Source organism: Enhydra lutris, unplaced genomic scaffold (genome assembly GCF_002288905.1).
Source record: "Enhydra lutris kenyoni isolate GAN:26980312 unplaced genomic scaffold, ASM228890v2 scaffoldscaffold35, whole genome shotgun sequence".
In the NCBI taxonomy this organism is placed as follows: domain Eukaryota; kingdom Metazoa; phylum Chordata; class Mammalia; order Carnivora; family Mustelidae; genus Enhydra; species Enhydra lutris.
In genome coordinates, this window is record NW_019154119.1 from 7762 (window position 1) to 29091 (window position 21330).

The 21330-nt window shown below is 38.6% G+C and overlaps 1 protein-coding gene across 3 annotated transcripts in view; it reads right to left on the bottom strand.

The window, feature by feature from the left end:
* Positions 1 to 2820: 2820 nt before the first annotated feature.
* The window catches only part of LOC111154155 (baculoviral IAP repeat containing 6), a 232730-nt gene continuing 214220 nt past the window's right edge, over positions 2821 to 21330 (bottom strand). For all 3 annotated transcript variants that reach the window (XM_022513574.1, XM_022513573.1, XM_022513572.1), the window contains exons 71-74: positions 20789 to 20866; positions 13986 to 14174; positions 9613 to 9747; positions 2821 to 3965 (exon numbers count right to left, since the gene is read on the bottom strand). In XM_022513574.1, coding sequence (XP_022369282.1) covers positions 3786 to 3965; positions 9613 to 9747; positions 13986 to 14174; positions 20789 to 20866 — 582 coding nt within the window. In that variant the 3' untranslated portion in view covers positions 2821 to 3785. The remainder of the gene's footprint in view (positions 3966 to 9612; positions 9748 to 13985; positions 14175 to 20788; positions 20867 to 21330) is intronic.

The following is a 21330-nucleotide window of genomic DNA, read 5'->3' on the forward strand; positions in this document are numbered from 1 at the left end:
GACTGGAGGAATTCGTGGAGCAACTTGGGCCAGGCTCGAAGCGCCAGTCCTCTGGTACCCCGGCTGCCTGCTCCCTCAAGGGCTGCAACCGGCTTTGTACCCATGTCTCAGCTGACCCAGTGGGCAGGTCTGTTTCCATTTTGGAGCCTTTCTAACCGGTCTCACACCTCCCAAGACTCAAGGCTTATGTTTCAGCAAAATATTATTCCAGCACCTACATGAGGTCATGCCAGAGTACTAACTTTAGGTGTGCACATTGCTTGGTTAAAAAAAAAATGCTACTGTGGACGTTTGTCTACTCAGATCATCAGCTTTAGTTTAAGGAATAAATGGCCAGTGAGAACTGCCTGGCCGGGGGCCCAGCCTCACTTGAGCTGCTGAGCGTAGGGCTGCTCAGGTCATGCTCCAGATGGCTCCCAGTCGGCAATGGTCTAAGTTCGGAAAGTGAGAGGAAGCAGTGTGACAAAATGCAAACTTTTTATTGTATTGTACAAAGTGTGCTTCTCTAATGGAAAGGAGGCACAACCAAGAACCTTACTCTCCACCAGTTTAAGACACACTAACTAGAACATGTCACCCTCACCCATCTCACCCTGCATAAACCAAACTATAGGACATCAAAAAACTTTGATAGTACTTTCTACATTTGTCGGGCTTTGACAATATTAGCCTTAACGCTACAGTGGTATCTAAGCAGTTTATATTTGTACTGGAAGACTTCATAGTTGGTAGTTTTACCACTAGACCAGTTGTCCTTACTGCCTTTTCCAAGGCCTTCATGCTTACCCTCCCCATCTCCCTGCCACACCCCTATCTCCTGCCCTAGGTACTTCAGCCAGTAAACATGCTGGTTGTTCTTATACCAAAAAATAGGTATTTCCCAATTCTTCTTCTCTACCTTTGTCCTAGTTGATGACCTACCACCCGGGTACTAGTGGGCTCTTAACTCATCTCCTTGCCCATCATTGGTAGAATCTTCCTGAAACAGAGTATGACCAGGTTGCTCCCCTAATCATCACCCACAGGATGTTAAAGCTTCTTAACAGGACAGCCTTCCATGATCCAAGCCCTCCTATCTAACATTACAGCCTGCATTTCATTTGACTATCGACTATCGTACTCTTACAATCCAATGCGCTATTGAGTTTCCCCCTTGCTCTCTTGTGTCTGTAATAACTTCTTTCTGCCTGGCTAAATTCTTTTCTTTTTTTTTTTTAAGATTTATTTACATTGTGGGGGGAGGGGCAGAGGGAGATCTCAAGCAGACTCTGGGCTGAATGCAGAGACCCACACAGGCCTTGATCTCATGATCCTGAAATCATGACCTAAACAGACATCAAGAGTCAGACACAAGCAACTGAGTCACCAAGTTGCCTCTGCCTGGCTAACTTCTTCCGTGTCCTTCAAGACTCAGAACACCTTCCTCGAGGGTCTTTCTTGACCGCATCACCTCAATGCCCATTAGCATTTTGCCTGAGCTAAGTGTTCCTCCCCAGTGTTCCCAACAGTACCCTGTAAACTCTATCAGAGAACTTCTCAACTGTACCGACAACATATTTCCATGTCTGTCATCCAACCCTCAAGTGCTGGAACCTGGACCTACTACCAGAATGAGTACTCAAGTCAGCATCCTAGAGGGAACCATGTTAAAGTAATGTCTCAAATCTAGACTTTTAGGTCTCTCTCTTTTTTTTTTAAAGATTTTATTTGACAGAGCAAGAGCATAAGCAGGGGAGCGGCAGGCAGAGGGAGAGAGAGATGCAGGCTCCTTGCTGAGCAGAGACCAATGTGGGGCTCAGTCCCAGGACCCTGGGATCATGACCTGAGCCGAAGGCAGACACTTACCCAACTAAGCCACCCAGGTGCCTCTAGGTCTTGGTTTTTTAAAAACATGAATTGGACCTTATGGTACTAGTATTGTTACTTTCCTCTTATAAAGCTTTCTGAAGACTAGTGGTGTGAATTAGAGAAAATGACCCAAATTTACTTCAGTGATTAAAAATAAAATCCCTGAGGGTTGCTTGGGGGTTGGTGGGGAGGGATGGGTGGCTGGGTGATGGACACCGGGGAGGGTATTGGCTATGGTGAGAGCTGTGAATTGTGTAAAACTGATGATTCACAGACCTGTACCCCTGAAGTAAATAATATATGTTAAATAAATAAATAAATAAATAAATAAATAAATAAATAAATAGATAGATAGATAGGACTTGAGGGGTGGGAATCCCAAGTTGGAGGCAAGCAATACACTTGATATGGTTAGTAGCTTCTATCTTCCATCCCTGACAGGACCCTGACAGACAAAAAAGGAAAAGCCTAGAGGACTGATAACTGTCCTTTTATTCTTATTGCTGATCATTTTGTAGCTAGATTTTAGCAACTATGTGTGTGTATGACATATAATTGACTCTTCTTTCTCAAAAATTGACTGTTTTGTCATTCTTGGGTGTATGGAGCTTACCACCCTCCGCACCTAACAGTATGTGTTAGCACTTTTCCTTTCCCCCCTTTTATAGTACCATAAACCTTGAATGTATCTTGAACATCAGACACTGCCATGCTCCCTAGTTCCCCCTTTTCTTCAGAGAGCAGCTCACTGTTCACAACACAGCTTCTCCTTCTGGTCAGCTCCAGATTCAAGGTTCCCCAAACCAGTTCATTTTATATAAACACTGTCAAAAATCCCCTGAGCTTTTTGTGATAATTGGTGTTAGAAAAATATCTTTTCCTTCCCCATGCTTAGGTCTTGAAAGTGTCCAAATTTTTGTAGAAACAGCATTTCACACCATGGCAAACTGTTTTAGAAACAAGACATACTAATACACCTAATTCTTTATTTATTTGGCTCTAAGAAGAATTTGCATGAAAATGAGCCTGTATGGCAGGTACAGAATGTACTGTAACAGCACCAGAGAGGTCTCCTCTCTGCTCTACAGAGCCTCAATGTTTTCATACATACACGTGACTTTAGTAGTAAAACCAGAGTCCAGGAAAAAAGGAGCCCTTTAGGAAAAAATCAGTTTAGAGTGACTTTTCAAATTGACCATTCCTTCTCATATACTTAAATTCAAATAACGGATACATTCACAGGCCCAAATGTTGGCATAGAATAAAATCATGTTCATTTATTTTTTCTGCATCTTAGAATTAGAAGGCATAAAATTAAATACGTTGAATGTAATAAATTCATCCATACAAGTGCAAGTCTCCAGCTATAATGCATTTTATGGCATATTTATCATTTAAAAAATGTACCAGTAAATCAAAAAAGAGGGAGTATGTCCATTTAACTTTTATTTAAGTGTATGTAGGAGGTCTTCAGAAATCAAAGATGAGCATGAAGATATGGCCAAACATAAAACCTATCAAATTCAGTGAAAAGTTGCTGACTTTAAATAGTAATTGTAAGAATGACCAATATATATTCTTTGTTAACAACCCCTCACTCTACAGTAAAAAAAAAAAATAAAATAAACATTCAGTAAACATTCTTTCCTAAGGTAGTTTCCCTTATATATCAGTGATTTATCCATTTCTTTGTATACACGAATTTGTTGAACATACCAATCAGTGGTTCTCACAATTGAAAAATAAAAGCACAAAAAAGTTTACACTCTTGTACAGGTAAATAAAAGATCACCTTGAATTAAACTGGATCTCCTTAAGGGCATAGTATAGTTTCAGTTTCAATAACTATTACATAATTAGCTTCTTACATACAAATATTGACATATTTGGCTTGTGCTTCAAAGCCTTTGTGTCTATGAAGTCCATGTCAATGCAGCTCATAATTTGAAGTCACTGGGGAGTTCTTTACTGCTGCTGGGTTTGACCTGATCGTGCATCAGAGTCTCCTCAGCACCTGCAGCGGCACTGCACATCTCCGAGGCATCATCAGCGTCAGGGTCCAAGCCTTCGGGACAGGGAAGTTTTAGCAGCTCTTCCCGGAGCTGAGCAGTGTGACGCTACACAGGGGAAAATGAGCGATAAAAGAATTACAAACCCTGATTCTAACATAACATCGTATGAGGGAGGAACTGAGTTTAAAACAAAACCCAAAGTGTTAGGCCTACAAATATTTCTTTTTATTCATTTTTTTAAAAAAGATTTTATTTATTGATTTGACAGAGAGGTAGTGACGGAGGAACATAAGTAGGGGGAGTGGAAGAGGGAGAAGCAGCACCCCCCATCCCCCAAGCAGGGAGCCCAATGCAGGGCTCGATCCCAGACCCTGGGATCATGACCTGAGCCGAAGGCAGATGCTTAATGACTGAGCCACCCAGGTGCCCCAGGCCTACAAATATTTATTGAACACCTTCCTTATGTTAGCTACTATAAGAAGCAGTGAACAAAATGGGCAAAAAAACTGATGCTGCTGAAAAGCCCTAAGTAGCATGTGCACTGACCCTACCCACACCCCCAGCATTACTGATGATTTGTAAGAACTCATGTAGGGTAGATACTCTTTTAAATTAAAGAGAGTAAGCGCTTCGCTTATAATACATCCTGTCTCCGGCTAAATATTTTTTGACAGAAAGTCCATAAATTAAAATAAACCCACAATTATTTTACTGAATGCAAACAAGTCTTGATCAGGTACCAGGTCTTGTGTAGAACATTTGCAAAATGTTTCACTCTCAGTCTCACTTAATGCTCAGAAAAAACCTTAGGAACAATTTTATCATCCAATTTTTTTGTGTAAGTAGGCTCCATGCCCAGTGTGGAGCCCAATGCAGGGCTCAAACTCATGACCCTGAGATCAAGAGTCGGACACTTAACCAACTGAGCCACCTGGGTGCCCCCTAATTTTTTTCTAATTTAAGCAAGTGAAAAAGAAGAATCAGAGAGATTATATAAAGTTTTGGTTTATAATTTTCTACTGGGAGAGAAATGACCTTAAGTATTGCATCAGGGCTTTGAAAATTTGTTATTGTCAATATCCGACTTTGAAAATTAATTAATCAAGATTTACAGAACACTTTTTATGTATGAGACACTGACAATATAAAAGCAATGAGTGGAAAAAGGAAGATACAAAATCTCTGACTCACAGAGCCTAAATCTGGGTTAGAGGTCTAAGACAAAATAACAACTACACACTTGTAGCCATTTGTTAAGGTTTCAAAATATATTAACACAGTGGTAACTCTTAATTTCTCCAGCCCCAATTTACCTTCCACTGTGGACAACAGGACAAAACCTTAACCAGGGAAGAAGAAAGAAAATTTTGATGACTGTAAAAGCTCAGCTAAGGTGGGATCCTATGACTGTACTGTAGAATTATTAAGCTAAGTAGCTACATACTTTTCTCAAGCAGCATTCAGCAGCAAAGATATAGCTGAAATGATACAAATCTGGGCTGAAGCTGATTCAGGGATAGAAATTTCCAGGCCAGAGCAACACAGAAATAACAGAGTGAAAGAATTTGAGATATGAGCAAGACACCACTGACATAACAAAGCCAAAGAAGGGTAGACTTTCGACCCTAAGATTTTGTTTAAAAGCTAGAGATCTAAACATACGTTTGGGGAAGATCAACTTGGTTAGGGACTACAGAAGGACCTAGAAGTGGAGAACTAAGTCCAAAGAAGGTGGTCAAAGAGACTAAGCTGTGGGAACTGAACAGAAAAATTGAGGAGGGGGGAGGCAGCATTCCCCTGAAGGCAGCACTGATAAGACCTAGTATTGACCAAGTATACTAAATGAAGGAGGAGATGAATAATATCTGAAGATTTTAAGACAGAGAAAGTGATTTAAAATGAAAAATATGGGGCAACTGGGTGGCTCAATCAATTAAACGTCTGACTCTTTTTTTTTTTTTTTTTAAACTGAGTACTTTTTCTTTTTTTAAAAGATTTTATTTATTTATTTGACAGAGATCACAAGTAGGCAGAGAGAGAGAGGAGGAAGCAGGCTCCCCATCAAGCAGAGAGCCCGATGCAGGGCTCAATCCCAGGATCCTGAGATCATGACCTGAGCTGAAGGCAGAGGCTTAACCCACTGAGCCACCCAGGTGCCCCAACGTCTGACTCTTGATTTTGGTTCAGGTCATGACCTCAAGGTTGTGAGATCAAGCCCTGTGTTGCAGTCTGTGCTGGGCATGGAGCCTGCTTAGGATTTATTCTCTCCCTCTCTAAAACAAACAAACAAACAAATAGCCTTCACACAGCAAAGGAAGCAACCAACATAACTAAAAGATAGCCTATCAGGGACGCATGGGTGGCTCAGTTGGTTAGGCAGCTGCCTTCGGCTCGGGTCATGATCCCGGCATCCTGGGATCGAGTCCCGCATCGGGCTCCTTGCTCAGCGGGGAGCCTGCTTCTCCCTCTGCCTCTGCCTGCCATTCTGTCTGCCTGTGCTCGCTCTCTCTCCCTCTCTCTCTGAAAAATAAATAAAATCTTTAAAAAAAAAAAAAAAAAAAGGATAGCCTATCGAATGGGAGAAGACATTTGCAAATGACATATCCAATAAAGGATTAGTATCCAAAATATATAAAGAGCATATATAACCCAGCACCAAACAATCCAATTAAAAAATGGGCAGAGGACATGAACAGACATTTCTCCAGATAAAGATGGCTAACAAACACATGAAAAGATGTTCATCATCACTCAATGTTAGGGAAATTTAAATCAAAACCACAATGAGGTATCACCTCACATCTGTCAGAAAGCCTAAAATAAAAAAAGAGATAACAAGTGTTACGGTGAGGATGTAGAGAAAAAGGAACCCTCACACACTGTTTGTGGGGATGCAAACTGATGCTGCCACTGTGGAAAACAGTATGAAGGTTCCTCAAGAAATTAAAAACAGAACTACCCTATAATCCAATAATCACCCCACACTGGGTATTTACCCCTCCAATATGAAATGACTGAATTCAAATTACACATATCAGTGAACTCAAATCCCTATGTTTACTGCAGCATTATTTTCCAAGAGCCAAATTACGGAGGCAGGGAAGTGTCCACCAATAGATGAGTAGATAAAGAAGATGTGACATATATATATTATTCAGGCACAAGAAAGAATGAAATCTTCCCATTCACAACAAGGGATAGAGCTAGAGAGTACAATGCTAAGCAAAATAAGCCAGAGAAAGACAAATACCATATGAGTTCACTGATATGTGTAATTTAAGAAACAAAACAAACAATGGAAAAAAAAAAAAAGGAGACAAAGCAAAAAGAGACTCTTAACTACAGAGAATAAACAGTAACCAGAGGGGAGGTGGATGCGGGGATGGGTGAAAAAAGGGAAGGGGATAAGAGCACACTTATCACGATGAGCACTGAGTAACAAACGGAACTGTTGAATCACTGTATTGTACACCTGAAACTAATATAACACTGTATGTTAACTACACTGGAATTAAAATTAACAAAATTTTAAATAGATAAACTCAAAAATGAGAGTAAAATGCTGGCTAGCAGGGGTAAAGGGGTGGAAAAATAGGAAGAGATGTTGTTTAAGGATACAAAATTGAAACCAGTCAATAAATAGGTCCTGGAGACCTAATGTGCCAAGCAGTGATTACAGACAACAATAGTGTATTATAACCAAATTTGGTACCAGTCTAGATGTTAACTGTTTGGACCACAAAAAGAAACTGATTATCATGCAATGTGATAAAGATGCTATGGCTACAATGGTAATCTCATTACAATATGTAAAATGTATCAAGTCAGCATGTTGTACACATTATGTCAACTATATCTCAATTAAAAAAAAAGAAAGGAAAACTTGATTGGAGGAAAGAGAAGTTTTAATTTTACACCTTCACTTTAAGTAATGACAGGGCATCCAAGTAAAAATGCCATTAGATAATTTTGAGAAAGGGGAGCCTGGCTGGCTCAATTAGTTAAGTGTCTGCCTTTGGCTCAGGTCATGATCCCAGTATCCTGGGATCGAGCCCCGCATGGGGCTCCCTACTCAGTGGAGAGCCTGCTTCTCCCTCTCCCTCTGCCTGCTGCTCTGCCTACTTGTGCTTCTTCTCTCTGTCAAATAAATAAATAAAATCTTTAGGGGAAAAAAAAAAAGGTAATTTTGAGAAAGCAAAAACCAGACAGTAGTTGAAAAAGTTGCTTTTAAAGAAAAAAATGGCCCTGGGGCCCTGGGCTGGCTCAGTTGATAAAGTATGCAATTCCTGATATCAGGAATTCAAGCCCCATGTTGTGTATGCAGATTGCTTAAAAAAATAAAATCTTTAAAAAATAAAAAATAAAAACAAAGAGTAAATGGCCTTTAAAGCAAAGAGGTAGACTTATCATGATCACTTGTAAGGCATATAAATATGGTATCACTATGTTGTACACCTGAAGTGAAAATAAAATTTTAGGTCAACTACACTTAAAAAAGAGAGGAGGGGTTGCCTGGGTAGCTCAGTGGGTTAAGTGTTTGCTTTCGGCTCAGGTCATGATCTCAAGGTCCTGGGATCGAGCCTCACATCGTGCTCTCTACTTAGCAGGGAGCCTGCTTCCGGCCCCTCTGCTTACTTGTGATCTCTCTCTGTCAAATAAATAAAATCTTAAAAAAAAAAAAGAGAGAGAGAGAAAGAGTAAATCGCCAAAGTTAAGGGTATAGATACAACTGAGAGAAAAGGAGAGTAAAATGGCTCTGAGGGCCAAAACGTAAGACTTCTGGTATATAAACCCTTAGAAAGGTGAAGAAAAAAATTCACTAAAAGAATTAAAGAGTGTGAGAAGAGGAACTACGGTGGTCTACAAATGAAAACTGTGAGAGGAAAGACAAACACTTTTTTTTTTTTGTAAGATTTTGTTTATTTGAGATAGAGAGCGAGAGCGAGAGCGAACATGAGTGGAGGGTAGAGGGAGAGGGAGAAGCAGGCCCCCTACCAAGCAGGGAGGCCGACGAGGGGCTCCATCCCAGAACTGTGGGATCACCACCAGAGCCGAAGGCAAATGCTTAACCGACTAAGCCACCCTGGTGCCCCCAAAAGACAAACATTTAGACCAGTGCAATGAGCGGTTTGTTTTTTTTAACTATTAAAAAATAAAGTTTTTAACTTTCTCTTTTTTTTTGAAGTAAACTCTATCCCCAGTGTGAGGCTTGAATTCACGACCCTGAAATGAAGAGTCACATGCTCTTCCCACTGAGCCAGGCAGGCACCCGGAATGAGCATGTTTTAACACACACAGGGTGTTATAGAAGCTTAAACTGAAGTAATTTAAGTCAGGGCAGGTTTCCATAAAGCTAAATTTAAGCTGCAACTGAACGGCAGTGAGCTGGCAAGAGCAGGTGAAAATGAGAGTAAAGGCCTGGAGGGGAGAGATGAGGGAGCAGAGAGGGGGAGCCAGGGTCACGGGTATGGAGAACTGGGAGCAGGGACCTTGAGCAGAATGAAAAATAAACTGCAAAACAGAAAAGGGAAAACAATAAAAAAAGTAATTCACAGAGCACGCGCTGTCAGCATCCTTTTTAGGAAGTGTCAACTCACTGTCAAAATTAATGAACCTTTTCTATAGACTTTTGTAGCAATTTAGGCCTCTGACCTTAAAATAAGTGTTGTTTCTTGGAATCTTTCAGATTGCCTTACCATCTGGTGACTACAGCTCTGTCACCAACAGGGCCCTGTTCGGAAGGCTTACTCACCTTGAGAGCTGCGGCATGGTGAGACATAGTTCTGCCTACCCGCTTGTCACTGCTGTACTGCTGGATGTCCGCGATCCACTCCTCACACTGGGCCATGATCTCAACTCTTTTCAAGTAAAAGTGTTTGTGTATAACCTTAAGAATAAAACAACCAAGGGAACAAAAGGTGTTCAGGTCAGAATTTAAAAGACAAAACAAGTGGCATTACAAAGAAATGAAAATTAAAAGACAACTGCAGTGTTTTTGTCTCCACAAAACTCAATTAGTGAATGTTACATTAACAGGGAAGAATCCGGCTAATGACTTCTGATGGCATGTGTTGAAATGCCCAGCCCTACAGCAGAAATAATGCCCAATAGCAACCAGACATTCATATAGTTAATCCTGCGAGAGAGAATAAAGACATGTATATTGCAATACATTCACAAGGTGAGCACTGTAAATAGATAACCAGAAGAAAATAATTAGGAGAGCACTGACAACAGAAACACTGTCCAATTTTCTACCTTTAAAAGAGAACTCTACAAATACCTAAATAACTAAAGATATTCCAAATGTCAAAGATATTGATACAGAAATCAGAACAGAGCCCTAAAAATAGGCATTATTACTACTTTCTTAATTTTATCTTCTGGTTAATTTCTGGTTAAGATTATAGTTTATCAAGTTAACTTTCCTTGCTTGCTTGTTTATTTATTTGAGAGAGCCAGTGAGCACGCCATGTAAGCGGGCATTCCTGAAGGGAGGGGCAGAGGGAGAGGAACAGGGAGAATCTGAAGCAGGCTCCACGCCCAGTGCTAAGCCCCATGTAGGGGCTCCATCTCACAACCGAGTCTGAAACCAAGAGTTGGACGCTTTACTGACTGAGCCAGCCACCCAGGTGCCCCAAAGTTAATCCTTACAATAATTGTGGTTGGCATATGGAATTTTTAAAAATTTAATTTTTAAATTTTAAAATCTAATAATTTTAATAATAATTGTCTTTGAAAAATTAGAATTTCTTCCTTTATAAGCAGTAGGAGTCTACTTCTAACAAATTTAACTTAGAAATTTAGATCAATTTGGAAACATTGTATCAATGAAAAAAATACTATTCTGGGGGTGCATGGGTGGCCCAGTGGGTTAAACATCTGCCTTCGGCTCAGGTCATGATCCCAGGGTGCTGGGATCGAGCCCCACATGGGCTCCCTGCTCAGTGGGAGTCTGCTTCTCCCTTTTCCTCTACCCTTTCTCATGCTCGTCCTCTCTCTCTCACTCTCTTTCAATAAAATCTTTTTTTTTTTTTAATTTTATCCATTTATCTGTCAGAGAGACAAAGAAAGGGAGGGAGAGAGGGAGTGGCAGGCAGAGGGAGAAGCAGGCTCCCCACTGAGCAAGGAGCCCAATGTGGGATTCAATCCCAGCACCCTGGGATCATGACCTGAGCCAAAGGCAGATGCCCAACCAAGTGAGCCATTCAGGTATCCCTAAATAAATACAATCTTCCCAAAAAAAAAAAAAAAAAAAAAAAAAAAAGTATTCTGTATTTTGGGTGAGTCACTATTTCAATGGGCTTATCCTCCCTACAGAAAAGGCAATAATACCTAGAAAGTATTATTAGGAAAACGTGGGAATGGATGTAAAACTCCAATAAGATCCTATTACATTTTACAATTACTGCATTTGATGCCTACAGGGACACAAAAGACAGACACAGCCTGACACGAAGAACCGTGACAACCACAGAACCAGAGGTGAACGCACCGGGAAAATGTGTGGAATTGCTGGATCACTATACTGTGCACCCAAAACTAGTAAAACGGTGTGCTAACTATACTGGAAGCAAAGTGAAATGAAGTGAAATAAAAAACAAAAAGCAAAAGCAAAAACAAGACAAAAAAACCCCAGGGAATTCAAAGAGTCACATCTAATTGGGAAAATCAGGAAAGCATTTATGGACAGGGGTGCCCCCTTTAATGTGAGCTAGGTTCTAAAGGATGAGAAAGACTGTTTCAAATTATACTTACTTGCTTTTTGTAAAAAGTCATCTTCCCCACTGTGAGTTCCTTGTATTAATAGTTTATTTTTCTTGCAGAAAATAATTTTTATGTGTGAACCAACAACTTATACATTAACTGAGTATAAATCCTTACACGTTATTTCAATACATTTTAAAAGTGAAATTTAACATATACAAGTACACAAATCACACGTACAACTGAATGCATTTTTGCCAAGTGCACACCAATGTAATCTCTACTCAGACGAGAAACAGAACATCACCAAACATGCCAGAAGTCCCCTTTGTGCTACCTCTCACCGTTAATAACCCTCATACACAGGTATACACTGTCCTGACTTCTTTTTTTAGAACAAGATTTATTTATTTGAGTTAGAGAGAGAGTGCATGAGTGCACGCACATGATGGGGAGGGGCACAGGGAGAAGGAGAGAGAGAATCACAAGTAGATTCCCTGCGGAGGGCGGACCAGACACAGGGCTCAGTCTCACGCAGGGTTCGATCTCATGACCTGAGTTGAAACCAAGAGCTGGAAGCTTAACTGACTGAGTCACCCAGGTGCCCCTATCCTGACTTCTTTAAGCATGTTAGTTTTACTCATTTCTGAGCTTTTTATAAAAGGAGTCATGAGATGTACTTGTTTCTGACTGCCTTCTTGTGCTCTAGAGTGTATGGTATTTGTTCACATTAACGTGCACAGTTCATTCATTTATGTTGTTCTATTCCACTTTATGAATATTCCATAATTTGTCCATTCTTTCTGTTGATGGACAAGTGAACTGTTTCCAGTTTCTGACAGTTACGAAGAATGTTATGAACATTCTCTATACCCAATTTCTATGAAGCACAGACCAAGTAGTGGAACTGCTAGTCATTCAGCGTATATTCAGCTGATCAGATCCTGCTGAAGAGTTTTCTGAAGTGGCTATACTGATGTGTATCCCCATCAGAAGTGCATCCGAATTCCAGGTGCTGCACATCCTCACATTGGGAGCAAAAGCCTTTAAATTCCTAGATATGCTGAAGAATAGGAAGAAAGGGGACAGACTCTATAGGGCTTTTGTAGGCGGAGGGGAGGACTCTGGGTTTTCTTCATCATATACTGGGAATCAAAGGAGTGAGATGATGAGATTATGTGTAGAGAATCTCTGGAGAGGGACAAGAGTGGAAGCAGCAGGACTGGTGAGGAAACCACTTCACATATCCAACAAGAGGTAATGGTGGCTTGAAACGGGCTGGTCATGGCAAAGATGTAGTTTTAACCACCAAATTTTCATTATGTTTTGAAGGGTGGAGCCCAACAGGATTTGTCATTAGACTGAATATGTTCTATCAGAAAAAGAATCAAGTCACAGGTGGTAAAGGTTTGGGGCTGAGATGATGGTGCTTTTACTAAGGGAGTGAACAAAGGAAGAATCAAGAGTTCAGTTTTAGTGTTAAGATGACTTTTGTAAACTTAAGTGGACCTGTCTAGTAGTTTATATATCTGGATTCACTGTTTGAGCCTTAAGCGCACAGAAAAAATTCATGATACAAGAGGAGGAATATATGTTTTTCAAAGGCAGGAACTGAGCTTCCTTTATCCTTAAGTTCTGAGTACCTTAGGGCAGTGGCTAGTAACAGCTGACATTCGATATGGGTACAAAATTGATTACTTAATATAAGTAACCCAAGCTTGGGACACCTGGGTGGCCCAGCCCATTAAGCATCTGCCTTCAGCTCAGGTCATAATCCCAGGGTCCTAGGATCGAGTCCCACATCAGGCTCCTTGCTCAGCGGGGAGCCTGCTTCTCCCTCTGCCTGCCACTCTGCCTGCCTGTGGGCGTGCTCTCTCTTTCTCTCTCCCTCTTTGACAAAGAAAATCTTTAAAAACAAATAAAAGAATATAATCATACTTTAGAAAGATTATGGAGAGACAACTAACCCCAAGAATAGTCACTTTTCAGGATGTGGTAAAATAAATGCATTTGTGAATATCAAGACAGGTTTCAGAAAGTCCAACTTTTTCCTAAAGGAAAGAAAATGTCTTCTCTTCAGTATTCACACATGGATATTAGTATAAGAGCAAACCTTCTATTTGAAAGACAACTTTAGAAAGTACCTCGATCTCCAATAAAAAATATTTTTATGAGAACTACTGTAATAATACAGTTCATGAGTAGACTGGTAACTATTAAAAATAAGAAACTAAAAAATTGTCCCAAAACAGAGTCCGATGCCTTTTAGGAAGTAGGTGGTTTTAAAAATCACCTCTATTATATTATTACTCATCTGTTATGATTAAAAACTAAAGTTTAGTATACTACAGACTGCCCAAATATAAAGGCAGATACAGTAATGTTAATAAAGTATTTCTTTAATTTTACTGAACATACCTCTTTAAAGCATGGTGAAGGGTTTCTGATTTGTTCTAACATTGCCCACTTAACCGTTGCTTGTCTAATGTTTCCATCATATTCTCGAGAACTCTGTGTGCCACTGGGAGTGCCTCTAGACCGTTCATATCCTGGTTCATTAAAATAAGGCTCAGCTACTAATATAAGGGACTGAACAGACACCAACACCTGAGGAACAAAGAAATAGAAGTTATGATGGGACATTTTTAGTACCAGTAAACTGTTATCTTCTAGTATGTGCTTCCACATATTTTTATCACCATAAAATTGATGTTAATCACTGGACACTGAAATACTGTATTGTTAAAAGCAAAATTAAAATAGGTATAATAGTGGGGCACCTTAGTGGCTTAGCCGGTTAAGTGCCTGCCTTTGGCTCAGGTCATGATCCCGGGGTCCTGGGAATGCGTCCAGCTTCAGGCTCCCGGCTCAGCAAAGAGCCTGCATCTCCCTCTGCCCTGCTCCACCCCTCGACCCCACTCATGCTTGCATGCTCTCTCTCTCTCCCTTGCAAAAATAAGTAAATACCAAAAAAACTTAAAAAAAAAAAAAAAGGTACAATAAAAAAATAATAAAAAATTTTAAAAGGTACAACAGACTCATATAGTATTTGAGTATTTTGTATTTTACATCCTTGAATCCTTGAAAAAATAAAAAGAACTAAAGATTGTATTTCCTGAAACTGCTAAAAAAAATTCGTTTATAAACATCCCACAACAATTTAAACATTACTGGGCTCGAAGTGTCCTGACTCTCAAAGAGCATAATGGTAACCATGCACTCCTAATAATACTCACTTATAAGAAAAACCAGGCATGATGCAATCTTTATTTTTATTCCAAGGAAAATAAATACTTTTAAAAAGCATCTTATATTTGCCTTTTTAAAAAATATTTATTTATTTATTTTAAAGAGAGAGAGAGCGAGTGCACACAAGCGTTAGGGGCAAAGGGAAAGGGAGAGGGAGAGAATCTCAAGAGTACCGTGTGCTGAGTGTAGAGCTGGACATGGAGCTCGATCTCATAACCCTCAGATCATGACCTGAGCTGAAACCAAGATTCAGATGCTTAACCAATTGCTCCACTCAGGTCCCCCTGCTTTATAAAACATACACCACCTTGGAAGTATACAAATGCTACTTTATTTTTCTTCAGTGAACTTAGCTATGGAGGGATCACAACATTCTTACGAAACTTTCTGGAGATTTGGATTATCTGTCTTGTTCAGTCATTTTATTCATAGCACACATTAATGTAACCATAAAACTGGGCATGAAAAAAAACAGTAAATTAGTAAATCCTTGAAAGGAAAAGATTTCTCTTTTTTAAAAGCACTTGATTTTCAATATTAAAAATTATCCAGCTCTGAGAACAATGTAAAATATTTAAGTGAGAGACCAGAGTAGGCAGAGCAACTTGCCCCCTTAGAATCTATTTTTTGGGCATCTGTAAAATGAAGATAACAACTACTTAAAGAATGGCTGTGAGAACTAAATAAACTTTTGTTGGGAGTTAAGTAGTAGTGCTCATTAATTAAGTTTAATTCACCCACAGTAGCTATTCTTTCTTAGAGTAAAAATGACAGCAGGCATCCAGAAGACAGTAAAATGCAAAACAAAATCATTTGTACTCCGAAAATAGTCTTTTTATTTATGTAACATGGGCAGAAAAGCAGTCAGCATGAGTTTCATTTTGATCAACAAAACTTAAAAGACTAACGTGGATCAAACCAAAATGTAATGTTTATCATAGCTACATCTGGCTGAAGTGTTTTCCTAGAATATGAGCTGACAATGAATTGGTAATTAACAAAAAAAAATCCATTACATGGCATAGTATATGATATATATACGGTTATATTTAAGTTAATAATAAACAGAATACTTTTTCATTCTGTAATGTAGGTTCACTGATTCCTAGTCAATTCTTTGATAATTTAACAAGGTCAAGAGTTACAGACTTTTATTCATAGGCTGAATTTACAGTCTCTCTCCTCTTCAGTTTGATATTAGCATCCACAAAAGTACAAGAAGTTTTCATTTTAATTTGTTTGGAACTGACCAGATCAAGAACCATGGAACAACTTCCTTTCACTATGTGTCAAAACAAAAATTTTAACCCTATTGGATGTTCTACCAGGCCACTCAACTAGTCAGCAATCAAGTCTCCTACAATTTTATATATTCATTTGGTCACTATATTCCTACTATTATCCATTTCTGTGACTTATTCTTATCTTTAGAATATCCACAATTGGCCATATTCCTCCCTCTATCCCACATCCCTTAGGAATTACTAAATGTTGATTTCCCGTATTTTCATGTTGTATCTAAAATTTTATTGTAGATATTTCAAATATAGTAAAGTACAGAGTATATAATCCAAAATACTAATTTGCAACAAGAAACTCTATTAGAAGAAATAATAACATCTATGGTGTAAGGGAAACTCCTAATTAGTAAAATGCTTTTAGCGTTTTAAAAGCCTTTTGCTTAAAAAATATTTAAGTACCTGCCTCTGGAAAATGATGCTGCTATGAGTAGGACTGTAAACAGTGGATGATTTCCAGAACTTTCCATTTTAAGAAAAATTGTCTCGGGGTGCCTGGGTGGCTCAGTTTAACGTCTACTTTTGGCTCAGGTCATGATCTCAGGGTTCTGGAATCAACTCCCCACATGTGGCTCCCTGCTCAGTGGGGAATCTGCTTCTTCCTCTCCCTCTGCTCTCCCAACCCCACTCATGTTCACACACACTCTCTCTCAAATATATAAAATCTCTGGAAAAGGAAAAATGATTTCATATACACATAAAAATATATATATATTGAACGATTTTATTTATTTATTTGGGAGAGAGAGAGGCAGAGAGAGCATAAGCTGGGGGTGGGGGCAGGCAGAGGTATAAGCAGACTCCTTCCTGAGACAATGGGCTTGATCGCAGGACCCTGAGATCATGACCTGAGCTAACGTCAGACGTTTATCTGACTGAGCTACCCAGGTGCCCCAATGGTAATATATATTTGTTAACATTTATAAATGGTTGATTACATGAACCATAAATTCTGTTTAATTCCTCCTGCACATGACATCTTTATCAACATCCAACTGGAAGAAACTATTTACAAGGCATTATAATAGGTATTTTAAGTACATTATAGCAACATTAAAAACTAGTTATAGCAATGCTAAAATCTGGTGCTACTGTAATAATTCTGGTTAAAGTTTTAATGATTAATAAGACTTCTGATTTTATTTTTTCAAGGCTTTTTATTTATTTTTTAAAGCTTTTATTTATTTATCTGACACAGATCACAAGTAGGCAGAGAGGCAGGCAGAGAGAGAGAGGAGGAAGCAGGTTCCCTGATGAGCAGAGAGCCCGATGCGGGACTCGATCCCAGGACTCCGGATCATGACCTGAGCCGAAGGCAGAGGCTTTAACCCACTGAGCCACCCAGGCGCCCAAGACTTCTGATTTTAAATTGTGCTAATAGTTAAGACTATTACTGTGTTACTGCTGGGTATGAGACCTATGGCATAAGACTACCTATGTGATATTTTTTAAGATTTTATTTATTCATTTCACAGAGAGAGATCACAAGTAGGCAGAGAGGCAGGCAGAGAGAGAGACAGAGGAGGAAGCAGGTTCTCCACTGAGCGGAGAGCCCGATGCGGGACTCGATCCCAGGACCCTGAGATCATGACCTGAGCCGAAGGCAGAGGCTTAACCCACTGAGCCACCCAGGCGCCCCCTATGTGATATTTTTATAGGAATTACCATTATTCTTTTTAGAATCTCACTACAGAGAAACCAAGCAATTCTAATAAAGCTTACCACTGTTTAAGATATTTTGAATTGTTTTTAATTGTATACAACCTTCAAAATATTTTTGTGGAATAGTTTCAATCTGGCAAAAGTACTTCTACCCTTTGTGCACATGTGATAAATAAAAAGGTAAAACAATGTTGGGTCCCAAAATCTAACCAAGAAAAAATTAAGAAATTTTATCTGATCCTCTCAAAAGTCTGCCCCTGAAGAAAGTTTCTAACAGAGGACAAAGAGCAATGTTTTCCTGACTGCATGCATTTATTTCTTGTATAATATTAATACAACAATCTCACAAAGAGACCAGTATTTCTTAGGAATTCACATGCCAAAATCCTTGAACTCAATACTAGCAAACTGAATCCAGCAATATATAAAAAGAATTATATATCAAGAGACCAAGTGGATTTGTCCCAGGAATGCAAGGTTGATATAACATCCAAAATTAATATAATACATTGTATTAATAAAATAAAAACAAAAATAATAGAATCATTTCAATAGATGCAGAGAAAGCACCTGACAAAATCTAACACCCATTCGTAATAAAAATACTCAATATGCCAGGAATAAAGAGGAATGTCCTCAAACATGATGAAGAGAATTTATGAAAAACTCACAGGTAACATGACACTCAATGGGGAAAGACTGAAAGGTGTTCCCTCTAAGATCTGGAAGAAGACAGGCTATTCACTTTTGCCACAGAAAAGAGAGCCTCCTCTTGCTCCTGCCCAAGTCAGTTTGTCACAGATCTGAAAACTAGATTCTGGAAACTATCTAAAATAAAGAGAATGTCTGTTGATATGTGGAATTTGAGAAACAAGTTAGAGGATCATGGGGGAAGAGAAGAAAAAATGAAATGGACAAAACCGGAGAGGGAGACAAACCACAGGAGACTCTTAATCTCAGGAAAGAAACTGAGGGTTGCTGGAGGGGAAGGGGCTGTGAAGGATGGGTGTGGCTGGGTGATGGACACTGCGGAGGGAGGGTATGTGCTATGGTGAGCACTGTGAATTGTGTAAGACTGATGAATCACAGACCTGTACCCATGAAACAAATGATACATTATATGCCAATAAAAAATAAAGAGAATGTCATATAGTAACTGTTATTTGTAAATCAGAAGTAAAATAGTCAATAATGGAGAAACAGTTCAATTACAATATATGAACTCAAAAGATTATTATAGTAATTAGAAATTTTAAAAATGTAACTTGGAAAAATGGATATGCTCTAATGTTAAGTGAACAGAACAATGTACAAATGATATATCTAATGTGTTAATTCTCATTCTGTGAACTATGTATAAGACCAAAAAAAAAACAAAAAAACAAAAAAAAACCAAAACCCCAAAAAGGAATATATAGGAAAGAAAATTTTTATGTATGGGTTCTTAAGTTTCTAAACTTGTAAAATTTAAATCCCTGAGGATAAGTTGCTTTATTTCACAAAATTTTGTGTGTATATTAGGGTATACAGGCAATATAAAAGTTAAAAACAAATTAAATTTTAAAATAAAAACTTTGAAAATTGATTATAAATTTATTTTAAAAATTATATAAATTCAACACAAAATTCAATTCTCAGCTAAGTCTAATCTACTTTATGAAAAATAGCATATCTCTGAATTTCCTTTTGTAGTAAAACTGATCATAAGCTTAGTTTGTGTTGACAAGAGTAGTATACACATAAAAAAATATTTTAAGGTTTTTGGAATCGAATTGAAATAATCAATTCTAAAATGAAGTAGTAATAACTTGAGAGAAATATTCTAGTAGCTTTCTTATAGGTCTCTGCATGAATCATGTAACTTTTTCCCTTGGTCTCGACATTAACAAAAAGGGAAAAACAATTGGTACTATTTTTTTTTTAATTATTTTATTTATTTATTTGACAGAGAGAGAGAGCATGCACAAGCAAGGGAGCAGCAAGCAGCAGGGACAGGGAGAAGGAGGCACCTCGCTCAGCAGGGAGCTCAATGTGCGGCTTGATCCCAGGACCCTGGGACCATGACCAGAGCCAAAGTCAGATGCTTAACCGACTGAGCCACCCAGGTGCCCCTCGCTAGTATCTTCTTAATTCATGAGGATACTGCAAAGTCTTCCCAGAGAACCAAAAAAGTGACATCCTAAGGCATTATTTTTCATATCTTCTTTTCCTAATTCAAACTAAGAGTGCAGAGGAAGAATCTTTTCAGGGTAGGTTTATCTGGGGATAATTCATGGTGGTTTCTCTTAAAGACTAAATTTTAAAGGTGAGTTTAAACTGTCATGAGCAGTAATGATTTGTTTTCGCTTCCTCAATAAACAAGGAAAAAGTTAATTCATGTTATTAACATGCTTCCCAGTCTATCTCTTAGCTGGGATTCTGAACTACTGAGGTAAAGCATCAACAAAAAGCATTCGATGGGATATTATATAATGTATTATGTGTTCAAGTGGTATGTGGAAATTAATTTCCACAATTCAAGAATATGGAATACGTTTGTCAAATGCTCTGCAAAATACGAGCTTCAATCCCAAGTTTTATGAATTCTAGGACAGTGCTTCTGAACGTCAAGTGAGTCCCATTATTAAGGAGATTACAGAAAAACCATATTATATGTGGAAGAAACTATAATACTAGTAGTTTAATAATTCTACTCATGTGAGTTTAAGCCTTGTAAGTGACTGGGAGATGGGAGAAAATTATCTGTCTTATGTTATCTTTTTGCACCACGGTGTACTTTAAGGACAACTCAGGAATTTTTTTCAAAGGTAATTTTGGTAAAGTGCAACTTTTGTCTTATGCCCTAACTTAAGATTCTAAACTCCAGGTGAGACGACACTTGTACTACCTGTTCACCTATAAGCTATTTAGGATAGCTTTGTTTAGTTTAATATGTTTATTCTTGGTCACTAAAACCATTTTTTTTTAACATAGTTTTTATTTTCTAAGTGAAACTCAGAGAAATGTGTTTACTTGCAAAAAGCTTGAGGTCTGAGGATTCCACTTCTCTTCTGGTCTTCCATGCCATGTATTTAAGATGCTTAAACAAACCTGAGGAAGAAGGGAAGAAAGCATGAACAGAAGTGAGTGCTTTTTAAAAGCAAACTGTTACAACTAGAAGCAAAATTGAAACGTTATCATATCACAGTACTTCAGTTTTATGTCCCCCAACAAAACACTAAAGGTCACTCTGTCATAACAAATTGGCATCTTCAGATGTGATCCAAATCTGTATGGCATTTCAATTCCTTCATAATGAAAAATTAAACAGCACCTATTAAATGTTAATATATAATAATGTATTTTTAAGTGAAAAATAACTCTTTGCCAAACCTTTTAAAAAGTTTCAGTAGGAAAAAGTAGTACCATTTTACATTTAAAAAATCTCCCTCAGGGCACCTATGTAGCTCAGTTGGTTAACTGTCTGCCTTCAGCTCAGGTCATGATCTTGGGGTCCTGGGATTGAGCCTCGAGACAGGTTCCCTCCACAGCGAGGAGTCTGCTTCTCCCCTCTA